This window comes from Symphalangus syndactylus, chromosome 2, assembly GCF_028878055.3.
Source record: "Symphalangus syndactylus isolate Jambi chromosome 2, NHGRI_mSymSyn1-v2.1_pri, whole genome shotgun sequence".
NCBI lineage: Eukaryota > Metazoa > Chordata > Mammalia > Primates > Hylobatidae > Symphalangus > Symphalangus syndactylus.
This window is the reverse complement of record NC_072424.2, coordinates 85,512,352-85,533,486: the sequence shown is the minus strand read 5'-3', so window position 1 is coordinate 85,533,486 and position 21,135 is coordinate 85,512,352. Positions and strand designations below refer to the sequence as shown.

At 46.8% G+C, this 21,135-nt stretch overlaps 1 protein-coding gene across 6 annotated transcripts in view; it reads left to right on the top strand.

Moving 5' to 3' along the window:
• Positions 1-15,778, top strand: part of SCML4 (Scm polycomb group protein like 4) — a 120,529-nt gene extending 104,751 nt beyond the window's left edge. For all 6 annotated transcript variants that reach the window (XM_055260507.2, XM_063630712.1, XM_055260517.2 and 3 more), the window contains 2 exons: positions 11,963-12,108; positions 14,659-15,778. In XM_055260507.2, the coding sequence (XP_055116482.1) occupies positions 11,963-12,108; positions 14,659-14,784 (272 nt within the window). In that variant the 3' untranslated portion in view covers positions 14,785-15,778. The remainder of the gene's footprint in view (positions 1-11,962; positions 12,109-14,658) is intronic.
• The last annotated feature ends 5,357 nt before the right edge of the window (positions 15,779-21,135 follow it).

The following is a 21,135-nucleotide window of genomic DNA, read 5'->3' as shown; positions in this document are numbered from 1 at the left end:
TATTTTGTGGCTCTGCCACCCTCTACAGCCTTCATGCCCCATGCATTCAGGGAATAGAAAGGGAATGAAGGTATGGAGAAGGCACAGGTGCTTCCCTGCAATCTGAAAGTGATGCTCGTCACTTCCACTCACATCTCATTGGCAAAAGCTGGTCATTTTGCCACACTTAACCATAAGGGACTCTGGGAGCTGTAGGTTAGCTCTGCCCAGGAGAAAGGAGAACCAGACCTTGGTAAAGAATTGTCTCTTGCATAGGAGGTGTCACTTTCAGGATACAAATACATGAGCAGGAGCAGAGTTAGGCAAAATTCCCCCAATGCTGGTTGTAATGCCACTTCTGTCTTGTCCACTAAAGAAAGCTTGTTGGAATGCAATCTACAAAAGCGCTATAAGGGCTAAAGGATTATAGTAATAGCTTGAAGGCCCTTCTGATTGATGTTTAAAAAAAATCATTTTCAAGCTTCAGTATTTTGATAGTGCATAAAGGCCATAGAGCATAGTGGATAATCACTGGGACTTGAGCCAGACAGCCTGCGCTGAGATGCTGGATCTGCTGCTTCCTGCGTACCTCTTGCAAGTCTTAAGTTACCTGTGCTTCAGTTTCCTCACCTATAAAATTGCCATAATAATAATGGCAGCACCTGCCTCATAGCATTGTTGGGAGGATTAAATGAGTTCATACATGCATTTAGTAGAAGGCCTAGGAGGTAATAAGAGCTCAATAAATGTTAGTAGTTACAGCATAGATCTTTTTAACACATCCCTTAACAGATCACAGCCCATCAGCTCCACAGCTGAGAACTGCTGAAGAAAGAAGGCCCTAGGCCAAGGAGTCTGGGAGTCTTCATCTTGCCACCCTGTAGCCCCTCAGTGGGCAGGCTCTGTCTTCTGTGGCAAGTCACATTTCTCCCCTGAGCCTAGGACCCTTCCACCAGTGACCCCAGCAAGCCAAACACATGAGCTATTTTGTATGATCAAGACCCTCCACACATTCCCTTCCAAGAGCCTCATGCAACCCAGATGAGCGTGGCCCTGACCAGCTTCCCTTGGCCAAGAATGCAGAGGTGAGAAGGGGCCCCTTGCCAGAGAGGTGTTCTGAGGGGTAGAGCACAGATTCTCTCTCCACGGCAGCTCTTGCCAAATGTAGAGTTGCCCTGCAGGCCACTTTCCAACACTGTCACACAGGGCCATGAGCCAGGCAGATTAAGTGCACAGAGCCCTATTTTCCAAAGGAGAGCAACATTGTTCCATCTGATTCCTAAGAACAAGAGAAAGGGACAAGATCTTTCACGAATCAACACTGTAAAGTAAACCAGGGGCAGCCTTGATTTCATAGGTTTGTCCCCAGTGTTAGCATAATATCTGGCATGTGGTAGGTGTTCAATAAACATGCACCATGTCTGTGCCCTCACGGTGTCCCTTTGTATTCTGGTCGAAACACTCATCCTTATGTCCCTCTGGCATTTAAATGTCTTTCTGTCATCCTCTTCTCCTCAGCCCCATTCCCCTTTTCTCAGGGTGGTGATCACAGGACACCATGCTGATTGAATTGACTCATAATCCCAGAGTCCCACTTTTTAAAAAGGAGATATTTACTCTCTCTCCCACTCACGTTGGTGCAATCTCAGCCCTATGTCTTAAATGCAAGATTTCCAGCAGTAAAAGGGAGGCATGATTTAGTTGGAGAGAACTTCTATCACTCACTCAACAACAGTCTGCCCTGTTCAGTCCAACTGGTGACCCAGGGCCAGGGAATCCAGGGCTCTTCAGAGGGCCTCAGCATAGCTCCCATCCCCCAGCCCCTCAAACCTCCTTCCAGTTGAGCCCTAGGATGTCCTCCTGTCCTTCACTTTCATCCCCATCCCAGCCTTTTGTTCTCTTGTGTATGAGTCTGTTCTGCTAATAAAGACATACCCGAGACTGGGTAATTTGTAAAGGAAAGAGGTTTAATGGACTCACAGTTCCACATGGCTGGGGAGGCCTCACAATCATGGCAGAAGGCAAAGGGAAAGCAAAGGCACGTCTTACATGGTGACAGGTAAGAGGGCTTGTGCAAGGGAACTCCCCTTTATAAGACCATCAGATGTCCTGAGACTTCCTCGCTACCACAGGAACAGTATGGGGGAAACCGACCCCATGATTCAATTATCTCCACCTGGCTCCATCCTTGACACATGGGGATTATTACAATTCAAGGTGAGATTTGGGTGGGGACACAGAGCTAACTCGTATCATCCTGGAATCAGGCCCTGACAGTCTGCGTAATCTTGCCAGGCAACTGGCCAAGGGGCAGCCCAGACTCTTCCTCAGGCTCCAGCTCTGAGAAAGCCTCTCTGCTGGAGCCTGGTTGCACCCCAGGAGAGGCCCCCTAGCTCAGGCCCTTCTGCCTCTCAGGGTCTGGGATGAGATCAGAGAAACAGAGTCCACCAGTGCCTGCTGCCTTTCATCCCAAGAGCATCAATACCTGAACCCTGAATCCTGGCTGTCTTTTTAATAACTTAGAAGTATTAGAACCAGCCAGGCATGATGGCTCATGCCTGCAATCCCACCACTTTGGGAGGCCAAGGTGGGCGGATCACTTGAAGTCAGGAGTTTGAGACCAGCCTGACCAATACGGTGAAACCCCGTCTCTACTAAAAAAGCAAAGATTAGCTGGGTGTTGTGGTTCACGCCTGTAATACCAGCTACTTGAGAGGCCGAGGCAAGAGAATCGCTTGAACTCGGGAGGCGGAGGTTGCAGTGAGCAGAGATTGTGCCACTGCACTCCAGCCTGGGCAACAAAGCTAGACTCTGTCTTAAATAAATAAATAAATAAATAAATAAAAATAAATATTAGAGAGAATTTTGCCTGAGACCCTGAAATCCAGTTGTCCATAATCAGCAGGACCCCCACCATGGGACTGTGGGATGTTTAAAATCACAAAGCCACCTAACCTCTCTGGAGAAAAGCTGCTACATGATGTATCAGTTGAAGTTCACTGTTGAGCCTTTGTGATACACTGAAGAAAAATGAAATTATTCATCCTTTGTAGGTCTATTAACACTTTAATTCTCTGAAGATTCCTTTTTTTTTTTTTTTGAGACAGAGCCTTGCTCTGTCGCCCAGGCTGCAAGCTCTGCCTCCTGGGTACACGCCATTCTCCTGCCTCAGCCTCCTGAGTAGCTGGGACTATAGGTGCCCGCCACCACTCCTGGCTATTTTTTTTTTGTATTTTTAGTAGCGATGGGGTTTCACAGTGTTAGCCAGGATGGTCTTGATCTCCTGACCTCGTGATCTGCCTGCCTTGGCCTCCCAAAGTGCTGGGACCACAGGCGTGAGCCACCCCGCCTAGCCCAAAGATTCCTTTTAACCAGTGCCTTCTTCAGGGTGCTAAATAAAACCGCAGGTACCAGAAACAGCCAGTCAGCCATGCACATTCTCAGCAGTGAGACAGAGGAAGTGGGTGGGGAGAAGATGGAAGGAAGGATAGCACCAGTGTCTGTGAAAGAGGTTTCCGTTTCTGCTTACATTTCATTGACCAAAATGTAGTCACATGGCCACTTGCTGCAAGGGATGCTGGGAAATGTTGTTTTCATTCCTAGCAACCATGATTCCAGATGGAAATTAGGGCTGCTATTACAGAGAAAGAAGTGCAAAGTAACGCTGAGTAGGCAATGGGAATTCTGATCAGAAATGCTCACTCCCTCCTTTTCCCTCCCGCGGCACTTTGTTTCCTCATCTATAGTTCTCACTCTATCCTAGAGAAGGGAACAGACCCTCAGCTTTGTGAAGTCTCTTATTCATATTTGAACCCCTTACAGCCCTGGCAAAGGGGGGCTTGAGGCCTGTATCAAACTGTTATTTATTGAAGACCTACACTCAAGTGGGCCAGACAGTTTCCGATTTATTATAAGTTATATGTTTAGAATTTAATATTTATAAAAAGGTATTGTATATTTGATTTAAAGATAAAGAAAAAGAGGTTCAAGAGAAGGTAAATCAAGTGTTAAGCCAGGATCTGACTTCAATGGGCTCCAAAGCCTGTGTCTTTCAAAACAACCCCAGGGGTTTTCAAATCATGCCTGATGGCTTTCAAGGTTCTAAGAGATGGAGAAGATGGAACAAGAGCAGACAGGACTCCAGGTGCCCTCCCTCTCTTTAAGCAGGGCCTTTTCACATTTGCAGAGTGGGGTTCTATATGTGCTTTGCTTAAACAAAATTTGCACAACTAAAAATGTTTGGAAACCATGGAGATAAAAACCATGCTGACTTGAGTGGCAGGATGTTAAAGTGGGAGAGAAACCCCCAGCATCCTCACCCATTTCTCACCTAGCTGTCAGCCTGGTGCCTGCTGTGGGTCCCCTCACACCCCACCCTCCCACCCAAATGACTGTTCAATATTGCTCTGAAGTTCCATCCCAAGTAAAAAGCAGTTATCAGCAAAAAAACCATACCGCTTTAAGAGAGTTTGACCCAAGTCATAAACCATGGAAGAGACTTAGAAATGGCATTTTCCCCATGGTACTAATCAAAATGGTTTAAAACCACAGAAGCCAGAAAACTGCATGAGGCTGCAGGCAGAAGGGTGGGTATTGATGACATGACAAACTCCTCGGCCTTCTCTCTCTGGCGGTACTTACCTTTAGCTTCCTGCAGTTGTGATATATCACGTCTGTCTCCGCTGCCAGTGGGCTCCAAGGGGATGCGTTCACAGGGCACATTTTCCTGGTGTCTGCTGATGCTCTGGTGAAAGTTTGAGAGCTCTTCCTTGTCTCTCATCCAAGATATAATCACCAAGAGCTATAAAGAGGTTTTGGATAACAAAAGCTTCCTGACTTGGGCATTTAACAAGACACACTGTAGAATTCCCAACCACAACTGGGTCCAAGATTCAGAATCAAGAAACGAAGTCAATCTGATATTGCTATTACAACCCAAATGCTTCCTGTGGTTGGATTTTTATTTGATAGGGCCTGGCATTGGGTGAGGGATGGAGACAATTTAGCTAGAAAAAGAAGAATGAGAACAGCATTCTATGTGAGGAGGTGAAGTGGACAAAAGCATGGCAAGAGCTGATTAATTAAAGAGTTTAATTAATTAATTAAAGAGTTTAATTAATTAAAGGTCAGACGCAGTGGCTCACACCTGTAATCCCAGCACTTTGGGAGGCAGAGGTGGGCGGATCATCTGAGGTCAGGAGTTCAAGACCAGCCCGGTCAACATGGTGAAACCCCGTCCCCACTAAAAATACAAAAATTAGCTGGGTGTGGTGGCACGTGCCTGTAATCCCAGCTACTCGGGAGGCTAAGGCTCGAGAATCGCTTGAACCCGGGAGATGGAGGTTGCAATGAGCCGAGATCATGCCACTGCACTCCAGCCTGGGTGACAAAGCGAGACTTCATCTCAAAAAAAAAAAAAAAAGGGTTTGTGCAGGGACACCAGGGAAACCATGCTGGGAGGTTTGGGATCCATTTCAAGCAGATGGGACTTTGCTCTGCAGTAACTGTAAACCAGACATTTCTGAACAGGGGAGTGAGCTGGTGGCCCTGGGATTTAGGAATACAAATCTACTGGCCATTTATGGAATGACATCATCATAATAAGAAGAACAGCAACTACCTCATGAGTAATCCTATTTAATTACAACATTATGCCATTTAATCCTTGCAACAGCTCAACGAGGTGTTTTATAGAGCAGGCAATTAAGACTCAGGTTTTGGTTGGTCCTAGCCAGCAGAGACTTCCTGGGCACAGTGTGCCAGGGGCTCTTCTCACATCTGAGGACAGAGCTGTGAACAAGATGGACACCGGCCCTGTTCTCTGAGGGTTTGCAACTCCAGGGAGATAAATGTCAACAAATTATTACACTAACTTCATTATAGTTGTGATGATTGCTGTCAGGGAAAAGTATGGATGCTGTGGGAGAATCAGATGGGGAGGGAGTGGCTGAGCCTACCCTTAGGAGTCTGGAAAGGCTTCCCAGAGAAGAGGCAGTGGAGCTGGCTGGAATAAGCAGGAGGAAAGACAACCAGGGAGGGTCAGTAGGGAGGAGGGATGGCTGGAGGCTTCCCAGCAGAGGTCACAGTGCTTGCTAGGAGGTCACAGTGTCTTCTGGTGGCCAAGAAGGAATCTAGCTCAGCTCAGCTTGGCCTCAAGCCCATGGTGTCTCCTTGTTTCTAGAGACATGCTGTCTCCTCACATAGGCAGGCCAGCTGGTCTCAAATAAATAAAAGAAAAATCTGATTAAACTCTAAGGATTGAGTGGGCTCTCTTCCCTCTCATCTCTCTCACCTCATGGCACCTTGAAAACTCTAGATAGAGTGAGTGGCGCTTGCCTTTAATCCCAGCTACTCGGGAGGCTGAGGCAGGAGAATCACTTGAACCTGGAAGGCGGAGGTTGCAGTGAGCCGAGATCACCCCGCTACGCTCCACCTGAGCAACAGATAGAAATAATGAAAAACAGCACTGTTTCAAGCCACGTGATTTTGCTATAATCGTGGGCTAGCCTGGGCACGTCACACATTTGATAATGGCATTGTATCTAGAAAGGATGCATCTAGTGGGAGCAGGCCACTTGGAGATGCTGAGAACGGATCTCCCTCCCCTTCCCCTTGCCAGCCCCGGCCCTCCCAACCCACTTCCAGCTGACAGAAACCAAGAGGGCCTGGGCAGCTCACAGGTAGCCCGAGGACACAGGGGTCCCTGTTGGAGACAATGAACTTCCTGTCTTTAAGATTCTTATGGTCAGGCTCCAGCCCTGAGCCGCATTGTTTTGATTCTTAAAATATTCTTAAGAAGCAGCAAATAATATTCACAATTTATGGATGAAGACAATGAGGTCCGTAGCGAATGATCAGAGCCCGGGAGGGACGGGAAGCCTGGCTGTGGCTGCACTTGGTGTGTTTTGCATGTGGACACACTGATGTAGCCTTCAGCTGTGGGAGGAAGTGACTCCCTTCGTGTGAACAGCCTGAGGTGGGAGGGGTTACACAACGTCATAAGGGGCTGGCAGGGGCTTAGAGATCAAGCTCCCCACTTTTTTTTTAATTGTACTTTAAGTTCTAGGGTACATGTGCACAATGTGCAGCCTTGTTACATATGTATCCATGTGCCATGTTGGTGTGCTGCACCCATTAACTCGTCATTTAGCGTTAGGTGTATCTCCTAATGCTGTCCCTCCCCTCTCCCCCCACCCCACAACAGTCCCCGGAGTGTGATGTTCCCCTTCCTGTGTCCATGTGTTCTCATTGTTCAATTCCCACCTATGAGTGAGAACATGCGGTGTTTGGTTTTTTGTCCTTGCGATAGTTTACTGAGAATGATGATTTCCAGTTTCATCCACGTCCCTGCAAAGGACATGAACTCATCATTTTTTATGGCTGCATAGTATTCCATGGTGTATATGTGCCACATTTTCTTAATCCAGTCTATCGTTGTTGGACATTCAGGTTGGTTCCAAGTCTTTGCTATTGTGAATAGTGCCGCAATAAACATACGTGTGCATGTGTCTTTATAGCAGCATGATTTATAGTCCTTTGGGTATATACCCAGTAATGGGATGGCTGGGTCAAATGGTATTTCTAGTTCTAGATCCCTGAGGAATCGCCACCCTGACTTCCACAATGGTTGAACTAGTTTACAGTCCCACCAAGAGATCAAGCCCTTTTATTTTACAACAGAGAAGCAGAGAGTTGATCACATGGCTGGTGGGTGGCAGGGGTTTCTCACTCCCAGCTCACTGCTAATTCCGCTCCTCCACATGACTCTGTTGTTAGCTAAAGAGTTTCTCCTGAATTATGAATGAGTGAAAGGAAATTACGTACGTATGGATGTGCTCATTGGCATGTGCAAGGCAGAGGGAGATTCACAGAGAGTATGCAAGTACCTGTGCTGTGAAAATCGGGATTGCTTTGAAACACTGACTCATAGTCATCCTAGCTCTGGTAAATGTGAGTTCAGCTTTAGAAACAAGCATATTTAATCCATTCATAACTGAGTTTCACTTTTCACATGCCTCTGGCAGACCCCAGGGAATGACAAGACCAAGCACAATGTCCTCCTCACTGGAGAACTCTGCCTGCTCACAAAGGTGTCTGGCCAGTGCTTCTTGGCATGCTCTGTCTGCTTAGGAGCAAGACTTTTCCACATCCATCATGTCTTACTGTTGATCTATCATATCTGCCTGCCCCAGCTGCACCAGGCTCCATCCATCTGTCTTCCTGACACCTTCGCCGCAGCTGGAGAGGGAGTGGCTAGTGTATTTATTATTTTTGTGAGCATAGACCACTGTGAGGCTTTGCAAACCTGCCACTGGAAAGTTCCATTTTTCTTCCTTTCTAAAGCGAATCTGTGTGCTTTGGATCAGGAGCAGCTCCCAAGGTGTGACTTAGGCTGCCTGCTGCCCTCTGTTTTGTATGACTAAAAGGCCCGGTAAGAAACACGCCCGAGCCAGGCCCCTGCTGCCTCTGCTCCATCCTGGAAAAATGAAAAGTGCCCACAGCAAGCACCAGGTACCAGGAACAGAGCCCACTTTCCCATCTCAGTTATCTCTTTTCCTCCACAGCAGTCGTCCTGAGAGCCTCCTCTTTAAAGACAAACCAGCCACCTGGCTCAGCCCTTCAACACTGTGATTGAAGGGAAAGTGTTTCCCTGACCTAGCTCAAAGGACTCTAGGTTCCTGTGAATGATCCTGTTAATTGGTCTGGGTTTTCCCCCCTTCCTGTCAAATGCAGGAAATTAGATTTGACCTCTGCTCTGATCACTCTAAAATTATTCTTGGCACTAAAGACTTCCAGCCTTTGTAATCAGAGCATCTATTATCACCCTGATTAACGCCAATGTTCTGATTGGGCGAGATCCAAAGGCAATGTGATTTCCGTGATTCCTCGTCCCCATGTTGAGTGCAGATGTCTTTAAATGGAGTGAAATCATCTTTAATAAGCATGGATCAGCATTCAGATGGCTCCAGGGTGCATTAACGGATTCCCAGAAAAATACCCCGTGCCAAACCACCTTATGGGACCCTTCCAGGTCCCACAAGGAAGAGGCAGGGGAAATTTCAAAGTCAATCCAATTCTCAGCCAAACCATTATGTGTTTAGGACAGATGCAGAAATGTGATGCTGTATTTTCCTCAGTGCTAATGGAGCAGCATGCACGTCTCAGGCACATTAAAAGGAGGAAGGAGACAGAGACAGCAGAAAGCCACTGTGCCCTGAGATCTAAAGAAGGGAAATAAAGTGAAGGCTTCTCAACTTCTAACTAGAATTCTTCTGTAGGAAAGCTGCTTCATTGTTCAGAGCCTTGACTTTTTTCTAGCCTTAAAATAGAAGTAAAGATTACACACACAGGCTTTTGTATAAGTTACCTAGACTGTGTCTGCAGAGTATATTGATTCGTCTCGCATTTATCAAGCCCTATTTATAAACACAGTCATGCATCACTCAATGGGATACATTCTGGGAAATGCATCCTTAGGTGATTTCAATGTTGTGTGAAAATCATAGGTTGTACTTGCACAAACCTAGATGGTATAGTCTACTACACACCTAGGCGGTGTGGTATAGCCTATTGCTTTTAGGCTACAAACCTGTACAGCATGTTACTATACGGAATACTGGAGAAAATTGTAACACAAATCACTAGGCGATAGGAACTAGAATCATTATCATCTTATGGGAGCACCGTCCTTAGGTGGTGTGTGACTGTATATGTACTCTGAGCCATGGAGGAGTCAATGATTATAACCCCTGTCATGAGAGGATCACATCTGTATTTTTCACCAAACGCTTCACCTAGCAGCTGGTACAGAAAAGGTGCTCAATCAATGTTTGCGGAGTGAGTGGGAGGAATCCTTAGGAAATTTAAATCTAACTAGAGGTTATAGAGAAGTTCATAAATAATTGTACTACAAAGTGGAATGTGAAAGCACCTTAAGAGATAGATGAACAAATAAAGATGTAGGAATAAAGGGGTAGGAGGCCGGCTGCTGTGGCTCGCACCTGTAAACCCAGCACTTTGGGAGGCCAAGATGGGTGGATCACCTGAGGTCAGGAGTTCCCAACCAGCCTGACCAACATGGTGAAACCCCGTCTCTACTAAAATACAGGAATTAGATGGGTGTGATGGTGGGCGCCTGTAATCTCAGCTACTCGGGAGGCTGAGGCAGGAGAATCACTTGAACCCGGGAGGTGGAGGTTGTAGTGAGCAGAAATCACGTCACTGCACTGCACTCCAGCCTGGGCAACAAGAGTGACACTCTCTCTCGAAAAATAAATAAAATACAATAAAATAAAGGGGTAGGAAGGTGACATGCAGGCCGCAGGAAGCACAGAACATTTCTGTTCACAAAGGCATCAGGTGGAACGTGAGTGGGAAGGAGAGAGGGTGAATGCCTTCTAGGTTGAAGCCAAAGCACCAGCCACAGGCAGAGGAAGGAAGTTGGGGAGACATTCGGTCGGTCACAACAAGTGTACCCAGACAGACAGGCGGTGCACAGGAGAGCAGCGATGTAGGGAAGGTAGGCAGGCTCCCGCCCTTGGTGGAACACCTGACATAGGTCAGCCTCGGGGCAGGGCACTATCCCATTTCCATCCTTACACCTGCCCCTCCAGGTAGAATGCACTGCCATTTCACACATGATGAGCTACATCCTGGTCCAATCACCAGCAAGGGGCAGCTCCAGGATCTGTCCCCTAGGTCTCTCTGGCACCAAAGCTCTTCTCCCCCTCCATTAAGAAGGAAAAATATTATTAAGACCAAGAGAGCCCTTGACCTTGAGGTAGAATGAGGACTCAGTGTGTTGGTAAGGGGAACCCATGGGGAGATGTGTCTTAGGGAGAATGTGAGGCAGCGGCAGTTGTAGGCAGTAGGAAGAAAAGGGCATGGCCCAAAAACACCCATTAGGAACCCCCAGCAGGGGGTTAGGTGACAGGCTCTGGGGCTGGGGCAGCAGGGGTGGAAGGGAGGACATCAGCATCACAGGCATTCTCCCAAGAGCTTCAGAATAATTAAATGTGGGGAGCACAAAAAGGGGAGGATGAAGAGGTGGGTTCCCAAAACTGGGGAGATAGGAAGAGGAGCTGGCTCTAGGGAAAGAGGATGAATTAGTTGGGGACATACACACACAAAAATCAACCCTAAATATTGCCAGCCATTGAACTCATTGCTCTCTTCCTCCTTCACTGTCCTGAGCCTTTTTACCTGCTGCATGAGAAAATGCCCTATGCAACCATTTCCCAGGGACCAGCTACGGACCAGATATAGGTTAGGTCCTTTGCAGTCAGGGAGTTCACAGTGTAGTGGGGGAGACCCGGGCAAATGCTCTGACAGCCCCAGAGGGCCGTGCAAGGACTCAGTGTGTACCTGGGGCAGTGAGTGAGGGGACCTCTTCTTTCTGCACGTGTGACCAGGGATGGCTCTGAGGATGCTGTGGCAGATTTGCATTCTGCAGAGACCATGAACAAGAACGAAAAGCCACCTCAATTCTGCCATGCCTCTATCCTCTCAGTGTGAAGGCCATGGAAGCAGAAAGGACCCCAAGTCACTGGCCTCACTGAGGCGATGAGGCTTATTTGGACACTCATCTTAGCACACTTGCCCTGGTCACCAAGTACCCAGGTTCAGGAGGCCCTGGGCGCGCTGAGAAAGAACTGAGCAGGAGAGTCTTGAAAACTCCAACTCAGGTGGGAATTCCAGCCTGTTGAAGGGAATCCACTGTCTAGTGCTTCCTCTCCTGGGAGAGCAGACAGCTTTGGCATACATGGGAAGGGTAATTTATTTAGGAGTGGCCTTCTGAGCTCTGGGCTGCTGATAGAGCTGCCACTCACAGCCTTTCCCTATGACAGGAGGTCACTTGGGCCAGCTCCTTGGACTCATGGGCACTGAGGACCCCCCTTCCAGGCTAGGTGGGGGTGGGCAGCACCAGGTAGGTGCAAGGCCCTGTCCCACTGGCTCATGGTCTCCCTCTCTGTGCCCTATCCAGCCTCAAGCCCTTCTCAGGATGTGCAGGATGCCAGGCGGCCACGGAGCAGGAACCCCTCCACCTGGACTGTGGAGGACGTGGTGTGGTTTGTGAAGGACGCTGACCCGCAGGCTCTGGGGCCTCACGTGGAGCTCTTCAGAAAGCACGTATGCGAGTGGTGGGTTTGACCTTGGAGGGGATTGGGGGAGCAGGCCTGGAAGGAGAGTGAGGTCCAGGGAGCTGCGAGATGCTGCCAGGGGAGGTGGTGGGGGTGGGGGCGCTCTAAACTAAGCCCTAGGGGCACCCTCAAGGGAGCCAGAGATGAGAGGGACAGGTACAACCACAGGCTCCTCAGAGCAGAATGACTACTTAATTTGTTTTTAAAGGAATATTTGCCCCATCTGTTCTCTCATGTTGGCCTTCGTCAGGAGTGCCTGTTTCCTGCCCATCCAGCCGTCTGTGCATGCAACAAACATTCACAGCACACCTACGACATGCCAGGCAAACCGCAGTAGCACCTGTTCGTAAACCACTTTGAGGATTAAATAAGAAAATGCACAAAAGGTGTTCAGCACGGTTCCTGACTCAGATAGCCTTCACTGAGCAGATAGCATTATAACGATTTTGAGATATGCTAAAATATAGAGATGGTAAATTTTTTTTAAAGATAAGAATCAATAATTTACCTGTCAGGCTTACTATATGCATTTTGTTTTTGTTTGTTTTTGTTTGAGATGGAGTCTCACTCTGTCGCCCAGGCTGGAATGCAGTGGTGCGATCTCAATCTCGGCTCACTGCAGCCTCTGCCTCCCCAGTTCAAGCAATTCTTGTGCCTCAGCCTCCCGAGCAGCTGGGATTACAGGCGCCCACCACCACGCTCAGCTAATTTTTGTATTTTTAGTAGAGACTGGGTTTCACCATGTTGGCCAGGCTGGTCTCATCCCAAAGTGCTAGGATGACAGGCAAGAGCCACCGTGCCTGGCACTGTACTCATTTTATATTGTGCTAGAACAGATTACCACCAACATAGTTGCCTCACACAATATACATTCTCTGTCTTACCACTCTGGGGGTCAGGAGCCTGGCATGGGTCTCAGTGGGCTCAGCCAGCAAGCCTGCCTTTCCTTCTGGAGGTTCTAGGGAGAATCCGCTTGGTTGTCTTTTCCGGCTTCTAGATCCACCATCAATCCTTGGCTCCTGTCCCCCTGCCATCATCTTTAAAGACTGTAACATCAAGCTGAGGCCTGTTCTGCTGCTCGGGCTGCCATCCCTGGTTCTCACTGCTGATGTCCTCTTCCACGTTTAAGGAGCTTTGTGATTACACAGCCGCCACTCCCCCCACCCACCTGGCCCCATAATCCGGGATAATCTCCCTACTTTAAAGTCAGCTGATTAGCAAGCTTAATCCCATCTGCAACCTTAATTCCCCTTCACCGTGTAACTTGACATTCACAGGTGTGGGGACTAGAATCCAGACATTGTGCATGGAGGGGAAGGGGCATTATTCTGCCTTCCACAGTGACCATTATTTTTGTTTCCTGTTTCTCATTTTATTTGGTGATTCTGTCATAGAAATCATGCTCTCCAATCTGAGGAGGATTCTCATCTAACACAGCACTCGCCTTTTATTAGGCATATGTTGACCTCACCTAACAATGGGGCCTTGAGACCAAGAACCACAGAGTGGGTTATGCTTGGACAGATTTGGGCAGGAGGAGTCTGGCTGTCTTCCAGGGTGGGAGGAGACAGTGGGAGTCCAGGAGGTGAGGGAAATAGAAGACAGCAGAAAATGAGGCTCCTGGGAGTGGCCCACAGGTAAGCCTTGCCCACTGCCATTTTGCCAAAGACATGGAAAGTGACACGGAGTGGGTGCTCCATCAATACTGGCTGGCTGGGCAGATGAATGAGAGAGCTGGTGACCCTGGTACCATTATATGAGTCCTGTAACTATGTCTCTTCTCCCTGCCTGAGCACCTCAAATTTCTACCCTTTGTCTCCAGTGACCTGAAAATGGCACTAAAGGTGACCATGGAAGCCCAGCCTTGCTAGGTTCGTGAACTCCGAATGCATTCTAGAGGGTGACCATTTTCAATGACCAATGGCAGCAACCCTGGGACCAAACCTCAAAGGACTGGCTCGTCCCCTTAGTAGTTCTTTGTGCTGAACCCTGAGATGAAGCAGGTGCATTCTTTAGTGTATTCCATCTAGTGGAATAGACAGGGCTAAACACACCTGAAATCCTCCATAGGTGGAATGAGTTGCTTTGTTATCAGCTAAAGTTAGGTGGGCCTACTAAGAAAAGAAATGAGAAATTAGGGCAATAGGTGGAAGTTTGGAATGGAAAGACCCTGTAGTTTCAGGGTCTAATGGATGACACTTCTTGCCACTTTAGCCAAGTTTGGATGAGGAGATAAACTTCCTAAGTGGGATATTGGGAACACACATGGGGTTGTGTTTGATTCCTTCTATGAGGTGAGGGCAGGAATATGAAACATCCCGTGTATCAAATGACTCCAGGGAGATGATGGGGAGAGGAGAACACAGTGTTTGTTTGCTTTAATATTTTAAAAGACCTTGCCCCAGGACCAAGAGGATATTTTGCCTAAATCAATCCATATGCCCTGAGCACATCCCCTGACCACACCTTAACCTTAGCCACTGTTTGATGACTCTGACCATCTTCTGGGTTTATCTTTCTTCTGATCCTATCCCACCAGGAGATTGATGGCAACGCTCTGCTGTTGTTGAAGAGTGACATGGTCATGAAGTACCTGGGCCTGAAGCTGGGACCCGCACTGAAACTCTGCTACCACATTGACAAACTGAAGCAAGCCAAGTTCTGAAGTTTTAAAAAAGACAGAAGCGAAACCCAAAACAACAGATCTTAAGATTATCTTCTGCCTTACCAATATCCCGCCAACATCACAAAATAGACTCTCCTCTTAAAATTAACAGCCACAAAGATGTGGTCTTTTTATAAAACTCGTGAATCTTTGCCTTTTTAAGAATTTACGTGGACCTTTTTGAAAGGCTCCTCTGTGTTAATAATTTGCCAAAAAATTACAAAAGCCTCTGATTTTTAACATCCCTGTTATGCTGATTTCTCTTAAAGTGGGTCCTATTTGCATAACGAGAGGGTGGGGAACTGATGCTTATGGCCAAGGAGAGTTCTGGAGCGTTCAAAGGATGGAAGAAGGACCTCTGTCCCTGAGGTCTCTGCAGGGACACCCCCCTCAGCACCATCTGCCTCTAACTCTGACCTGGGGACCTATCTGTGTGAGCCTTGTTTGCCTCAGCTCTGGAAGCTGACTTCTGAAGATGACTGCCTCACCTTGCACTATCTGGAAAACTTGAATTATTTTAAGCCGTGAAAGAAAAGGAAAAAAAAAATCTTTTCTATTCCTAGAAAATCTGAAGTACTGTGTTGCTCCGCTAGAGGGCAGACTGCTAATGAAATTTCAGGACCCTCACTGACTGCAGTAGCAGGATTATTCAGTACTGAGTGGATGGGTTAGGGTGTCTGTGAACAAGATCTAGCCCACACAGAAACAGGGGATTTATTCCACAGTTAGCACCACAGATTGCGACTTGGGAGGAAACCATCAGCTAGAGGGGTCTAGTTCGTATCCAATCATTATTGACTGACTGACTGATACTCAACTAGCAAAGGCAAGAATTTGGAAGCACGCTCTACCCAGATGGGGCTTTGGAGTTCCTTCCCTTCCAGAGTCCTTATTGAGGTGTTGAAGTGTTGGCATGCCGAAGAATCTTAGTGACATTTAGCCATGGGTGTTTCTTTAAAAAAGGAAAAGAAAATGTCTCAACGAAGCTTTGAAATGGGAGAGTGTTGATTTCTAGTTACATTGCTGGGTTATGTAGTTGTATCTGTGGCTAATTTTTCTAGTCCTCAACAAATACACAGACATGCTATTATGGGGTTTAATTCAATTTACAAATAGGTTTTCCTTCCTCACCGTGGAGTAATAGAAAAAATTGATTTTCTGCTCCTTTGCAGCTGTGTCCAGAGACGGACAATGAATCCACAATTTATTAGGCAGAGGGCCAACTTCTCCACCGTTTGTTTTATCCTTCTCTTTTCTCTGTTTCCCTCCATCTCTCTTCTTCTTCTTTCACACTGAGCAGAAAACATATCTTCAAAATGAATTCACCTTTGCCATGCGCATATTCTCTTCCTTAAAAGGACATCAACAGTGTTGTAGATGAGGAGATGAACATTAGATTTTGGAATTTCTGGGAGGGAGAGGGTTAGGGATGACTCAGGGCCCCCCATTGGCCCAAAGGTGAATCAGAAAAGGCACCCCTTTCTCTGGGATACAACCTGAGCAGAGATCTCAGCTGGCAAGTGAAGCAGGATGGGGGCTCAACCTCCTCAGCCCCTGATCAGCTGCCGCTGTACAGAGCATGACCTGTATAACCTTGAGGGCAGCCCTCGGTAGATCTGCAGAGTGACCCTCTATATAGTTAGAATCCAGATGAAGGCCATAAGAAATAGTCCATGCCATGCCGTTAGGCCCGCTTTGATGTGCGGTATTTGAGAAAGCACATCATAGCCTCCTTTTCAGACACACAAATGGTGACTGCACTGAGAACATGGCAGAGAAAGGGAGGAGGAGAATGTACTAAACTTGCTCACTGAATTGAGCTTGAGTTATTAGATTGTAGAAGAGCTTGATGTCTGGTGATTTTGTTACAGGAAGGGGGTCTCGATCCAGATCCCAAGAGAGGGCTCTTGTATCTCATGCAAGAAAGAATTCAGGGCAAGTCCATAAAGTAAAGTGAAAGCAAGTTTATTAAGAAAGTAAAGGAATGAAAGAATGGCTACCCCATAGTCAAAGCAGCTCTGAGGGCTGCTGGTTGCCCATTTTTATGGTTATTTCTTGATGATATGCTAAACAAGGGGTGGATTATTCATGCCTCCCCCTTTTAGATCATATAGGGTAACTTCCTGACATTGCCATGGCATTTGTAAACTGTCATGGCACTGGTGGTAGTATAGCAGTGAGGACAACCAGAGGTCACTCTCATTGCCATCTTGGTTTTGGTGGGTTTTAGCCAACTTCTTTACTGCAACCTGTTTTATCAGAAGGTCTTTATGACCTGTATCTTGTGCTGACCTTCTGTCTCATCCTGTGACTCAGAATGCTTTAGCCATCTGGGAATGCAGCCCAGTAGGTCTCAGCCTCATTTTACCCAGCTCCCATTCAAGATGGACTTGCTCTGGCTCAAACGCCTCTGACAGGTTCAGCACCTGAGAAAAGTACCTTGAATCAGGCCTTGGGGCAGAGTCTTCAAGATTTTAAGGTGATAGGGCCTGTCTCTTAAGAGTCTATTAATCATAAGTGCTCACTGCTGGTTTAGAGTTAGATACATTTCCCTCAAAACAGCCACGGGCAGGTTATGTACTCAGAACTGCCAGTGTGAAAACAATGAGATCCAGAAAAATCCCACAACAACCCAGGTTTTTCACTCCTCTTTTTTTTCTCAATCTTCCGATACTTATGGTACCTCTTCCATCAACAGATACCTCATGTAGTGACTTCCAGTATTAAGTTTTCAAAACTTCCTACCCACCCTCATCAGTGCCTCCCTCACTACAGAATCACAAACACTGGTGCTCTCAAATAAAAATCAGCCCCAAACAATGTCAAAGAGATCCCTTGAGTAGTTTTCAGGGGAGAGATATGTTCTCATTTCAAGTCTTGGAGAAAACTGGATCCATGTTCACGTGGAACTTCTCTCACGGAGGTGCTATCTCATTTTGCATTAAACTTTAAGCAGGACAGATTGCTGAAGCCATGATATTTAAGGTTTGACTTTTTAAAAATCTCATTACTCTTAAAATAAATGCTGCCACATCAGAGAATAACCTGGGGAGGAAAATCTTCCTTGACTGTTTCTGCACTGAAATGCAATTAGCCAACTAAATTATTGTAGCAATACTGCAATTATAATTAATTTTCACCCCTCTCAAAAATCTTGTCAAACCAGGAGGCTAAATAGCTTCACAAATGTAAAACACACCAGGCCATTTCCTCTAAACAGACCTTAAAGGGTTAGGCCACGTGGGTCACCCTTGTCCAAATGAGAGCCGACCTGGGGGCCTCTCACTTGTACAGATATGGTACTTATTATTCCATTGCAGTAGCTTTGCTTCAGGTTGTAGTGAATAATGATATTGTTTTGCATAATTCCAAATTAGAGTGTGTATGTGTGTGTGCCTGTGTTCACGTTCCAAACATTTGCAATTACACTCGTCTGTTAAACACTTGAAAAAAAAAATCAAGAGACAATTCTATTGCCTAAGGCCTTTTAAATATTTCATGAATCACATTATTCCCTGTGTGAAGACTTTAGGTGAAAGCTGTGGGTCTTGTCTGTGTGTGTGTGTGTGTGTGTGTGTGTGTGTGTTTCCTGACACTGTAGCTGGAAGAGCCTTAGGAAGTGAGTGCTTGGGAGTGTATGAGCCATTGCCTTTGCTTGGTTTGCAATATGGAGGCAGAACCCACTGTGGTCTGGTTGCTACTACTAACTGTCCCCTCTTATGCTACTAGGGTATGCCCTGGAGGCAGCCAGGTGACCAGGGCTGTTCTGGGGCTCTGGGCCTGCCCCCTCAGGAGGATGATTATATGTGCCAAGCCTGGGTTCCAGGTGACTCTGGGGAGACAACTTGCCAGGGAGCCCACGGCAGGGAACAATTTGTCTTGCGGGCGTTTAGCACCTGCCAGAGAGTACACTGGGCTCCCACCATTTCCCTGCAGCAGGGCTGCTACCTACTATATTAAATACATTGGGAAGGAATATGGGACTAGGGCCGGTTTACTGCAGAAAGAAACCAGTGAGAGAGGGAGGCCTACACCGTCAGTTTCTTAGGAAAACAATGAAAGCAGCAATTCTAACAGCCCCAACCCTTCATGCTGCAATAACCTATTTTTGTATCTATGTGCTGTATGGAATATTTCTTATTTTTTTAATTAAAATTCTTTTAAAATTATTTTTGAGATGGTTTTAGGAGAATTTTCTCAAATCTCTGAAGATAATTGGAGATGCCCATAGGTGACCAGGGACTCAAATTTAGTCATTGTCAGAAGGTCTGGAAAGATGGAAATATTCTGCTCTCGTTCTAAAGAAACAGCCAGGTTTACATATATGTAAGTGATTGGCAGGCACTGTCTGACCTCTGCTGTGAAGGGGCCACTTCTCAGCTCTTCTCCAATGGGGAGAGAGGGGAAGGGGATTGGACTCACTTTTTTTTAAAACCTCAGATAACAAGACATGGGATTGTGAAGGAGTAGGTGACTTTTTAAAAACTGCAATTTTTTTTTTAAGGAGAGGGGTGCAAACCCGTCCATGGGGCAGATTTTTTTTGTTTTTTGTTTTTTGTTTTTTTGTCATAAACACTCCAAGAACTGAGCACCTGCCAGGCTCTCCTGTTGCCTTGCCCTGTGCCCCTATCCCTCCCCTGTGGCAAGAGAGGACCACACTGAGAACCCTGGGGATGGTCCAGCAGATGGTCAGACATCCAGGGGAACAAACCTCCCTGTTTCCATTCTGTGATGTCAAACCCAGCCACATCACCCCCATCCACTCGCAGGCAGCTCCTGTGTGTTCCGCCCTGCTCCTGCAGGACGAGCGCTGGGCACCTCAGCTTCCGGGGTGCCATCCACTCCAATGGTTATTCTAATCCAAGATGATCCCTGCACAGACAATTGGAAGCTGGATTTTTGGAAATCTAGCATTTGCTTGAAAGAGAATCGCTGTTATTTACTGCCACAAGTTAAGGATCATGAAAACATGTCTGCTAACAATGGACTTTGTGTAATTGTTCTAATGCTAATAAGCAACTGCTGGAACACTTCCCGTGGTAAATTCCTTTGTGGTTTCGGGGGTGTTATCACACATGGGCCTCACCAAGATGCTGGAATGGAGAGAACACTTGCTGTGACTCTCCCAGGCTTCATGAAATTCCCCCGACTTAGAAGCAGTTCTGGGCAAAAGCACACTTTTAGAGGAGGATTTGCTTTTCTTCACTGTGCTTTCGCAAGTGAGACCCCAGATCTGCGCTCTTCAAATCCTACATAAAGAGCCCAGAGGTTCTCCCCATGCTCAGCATTGGGCTCTATTTCCTGCAGAGGAAAAGATGGCAGGTAGAGCTTAAGAATGACACTCTCCCCGCAGGTCGGCCGAGTGTGCTGTGCCATGAATTGATAGTGGCAGGACGAGAATAGTAGAGACACGGGTGATTAAACAGTGATGCCAGACAGTGTGGGGACAGCAGCATCTTTCCATTTGAAGGGTCTACATATGCCACACAGACCACCTATACCTCAGCTGTCTTCCCACCCTACCCTGCTCTGGGGCTTGACCACATGGTCTGAGCCTTAGAGTCAGTTCCATGCACTAGGCGCTTGCACAGGCCAACATCAACCTCTTCCAATGGCTCCAACTTTGGAATACACCTGAAGCCTTGCTTCTCCAAACAGCTCATTGTGAAATAATAGCACCTCACTAGGTGTCGCATTATAGCAATGATGTATGACTGAAGGCTACCTCTATCATAAATGTAGCATCCTCAACTACATTCTTTTCAAAGTGTTGCTGGAAACCCATCATCATCCCTTGAGGGTGGATTTTTTTTCTTTTTGGAGGAAACCAAAGCCACTGGTCTCATGCCTGGTGCATGACATGGGTAATCAGTTTCAGGTTTCGAATCATGTGTTTTCACACACATTCATTTGACTTTCCCTTGTGTGTTTCCTTACTTGGTACAAATAGTTTGAACAATAACAGCCACAATTCACTGGTTAACTTAAATATATTAGGCAGGTGTTAGAATAAGGAGCTGCAATGTATGGACTACTTTGAAGGACAACAGTATTTTGATGTATAACATTCAACATATCCATTTTAAAGTAATGTTACTGCTATATCCTTAGGCATGGTAAGCTGAGGGTATTGTGAGTGTTTGCAAATATACAGAGACCACCCTCACACGTAGAACCCTAGAATCCTAGAGTTGGGGAAAAGAGGTCTTGGGAGACACCTGGACGGCTCCCCTCCAGAGTAGAACCTTCTCCCCTGTAGGTTCCACATTGTTCTGTGGGAGGCAGAGCATGGTACAGTGTGCAAGAAACAAGCTCTCCAAGTCACCTCCCCCCATACCTCCATCTCCTCAT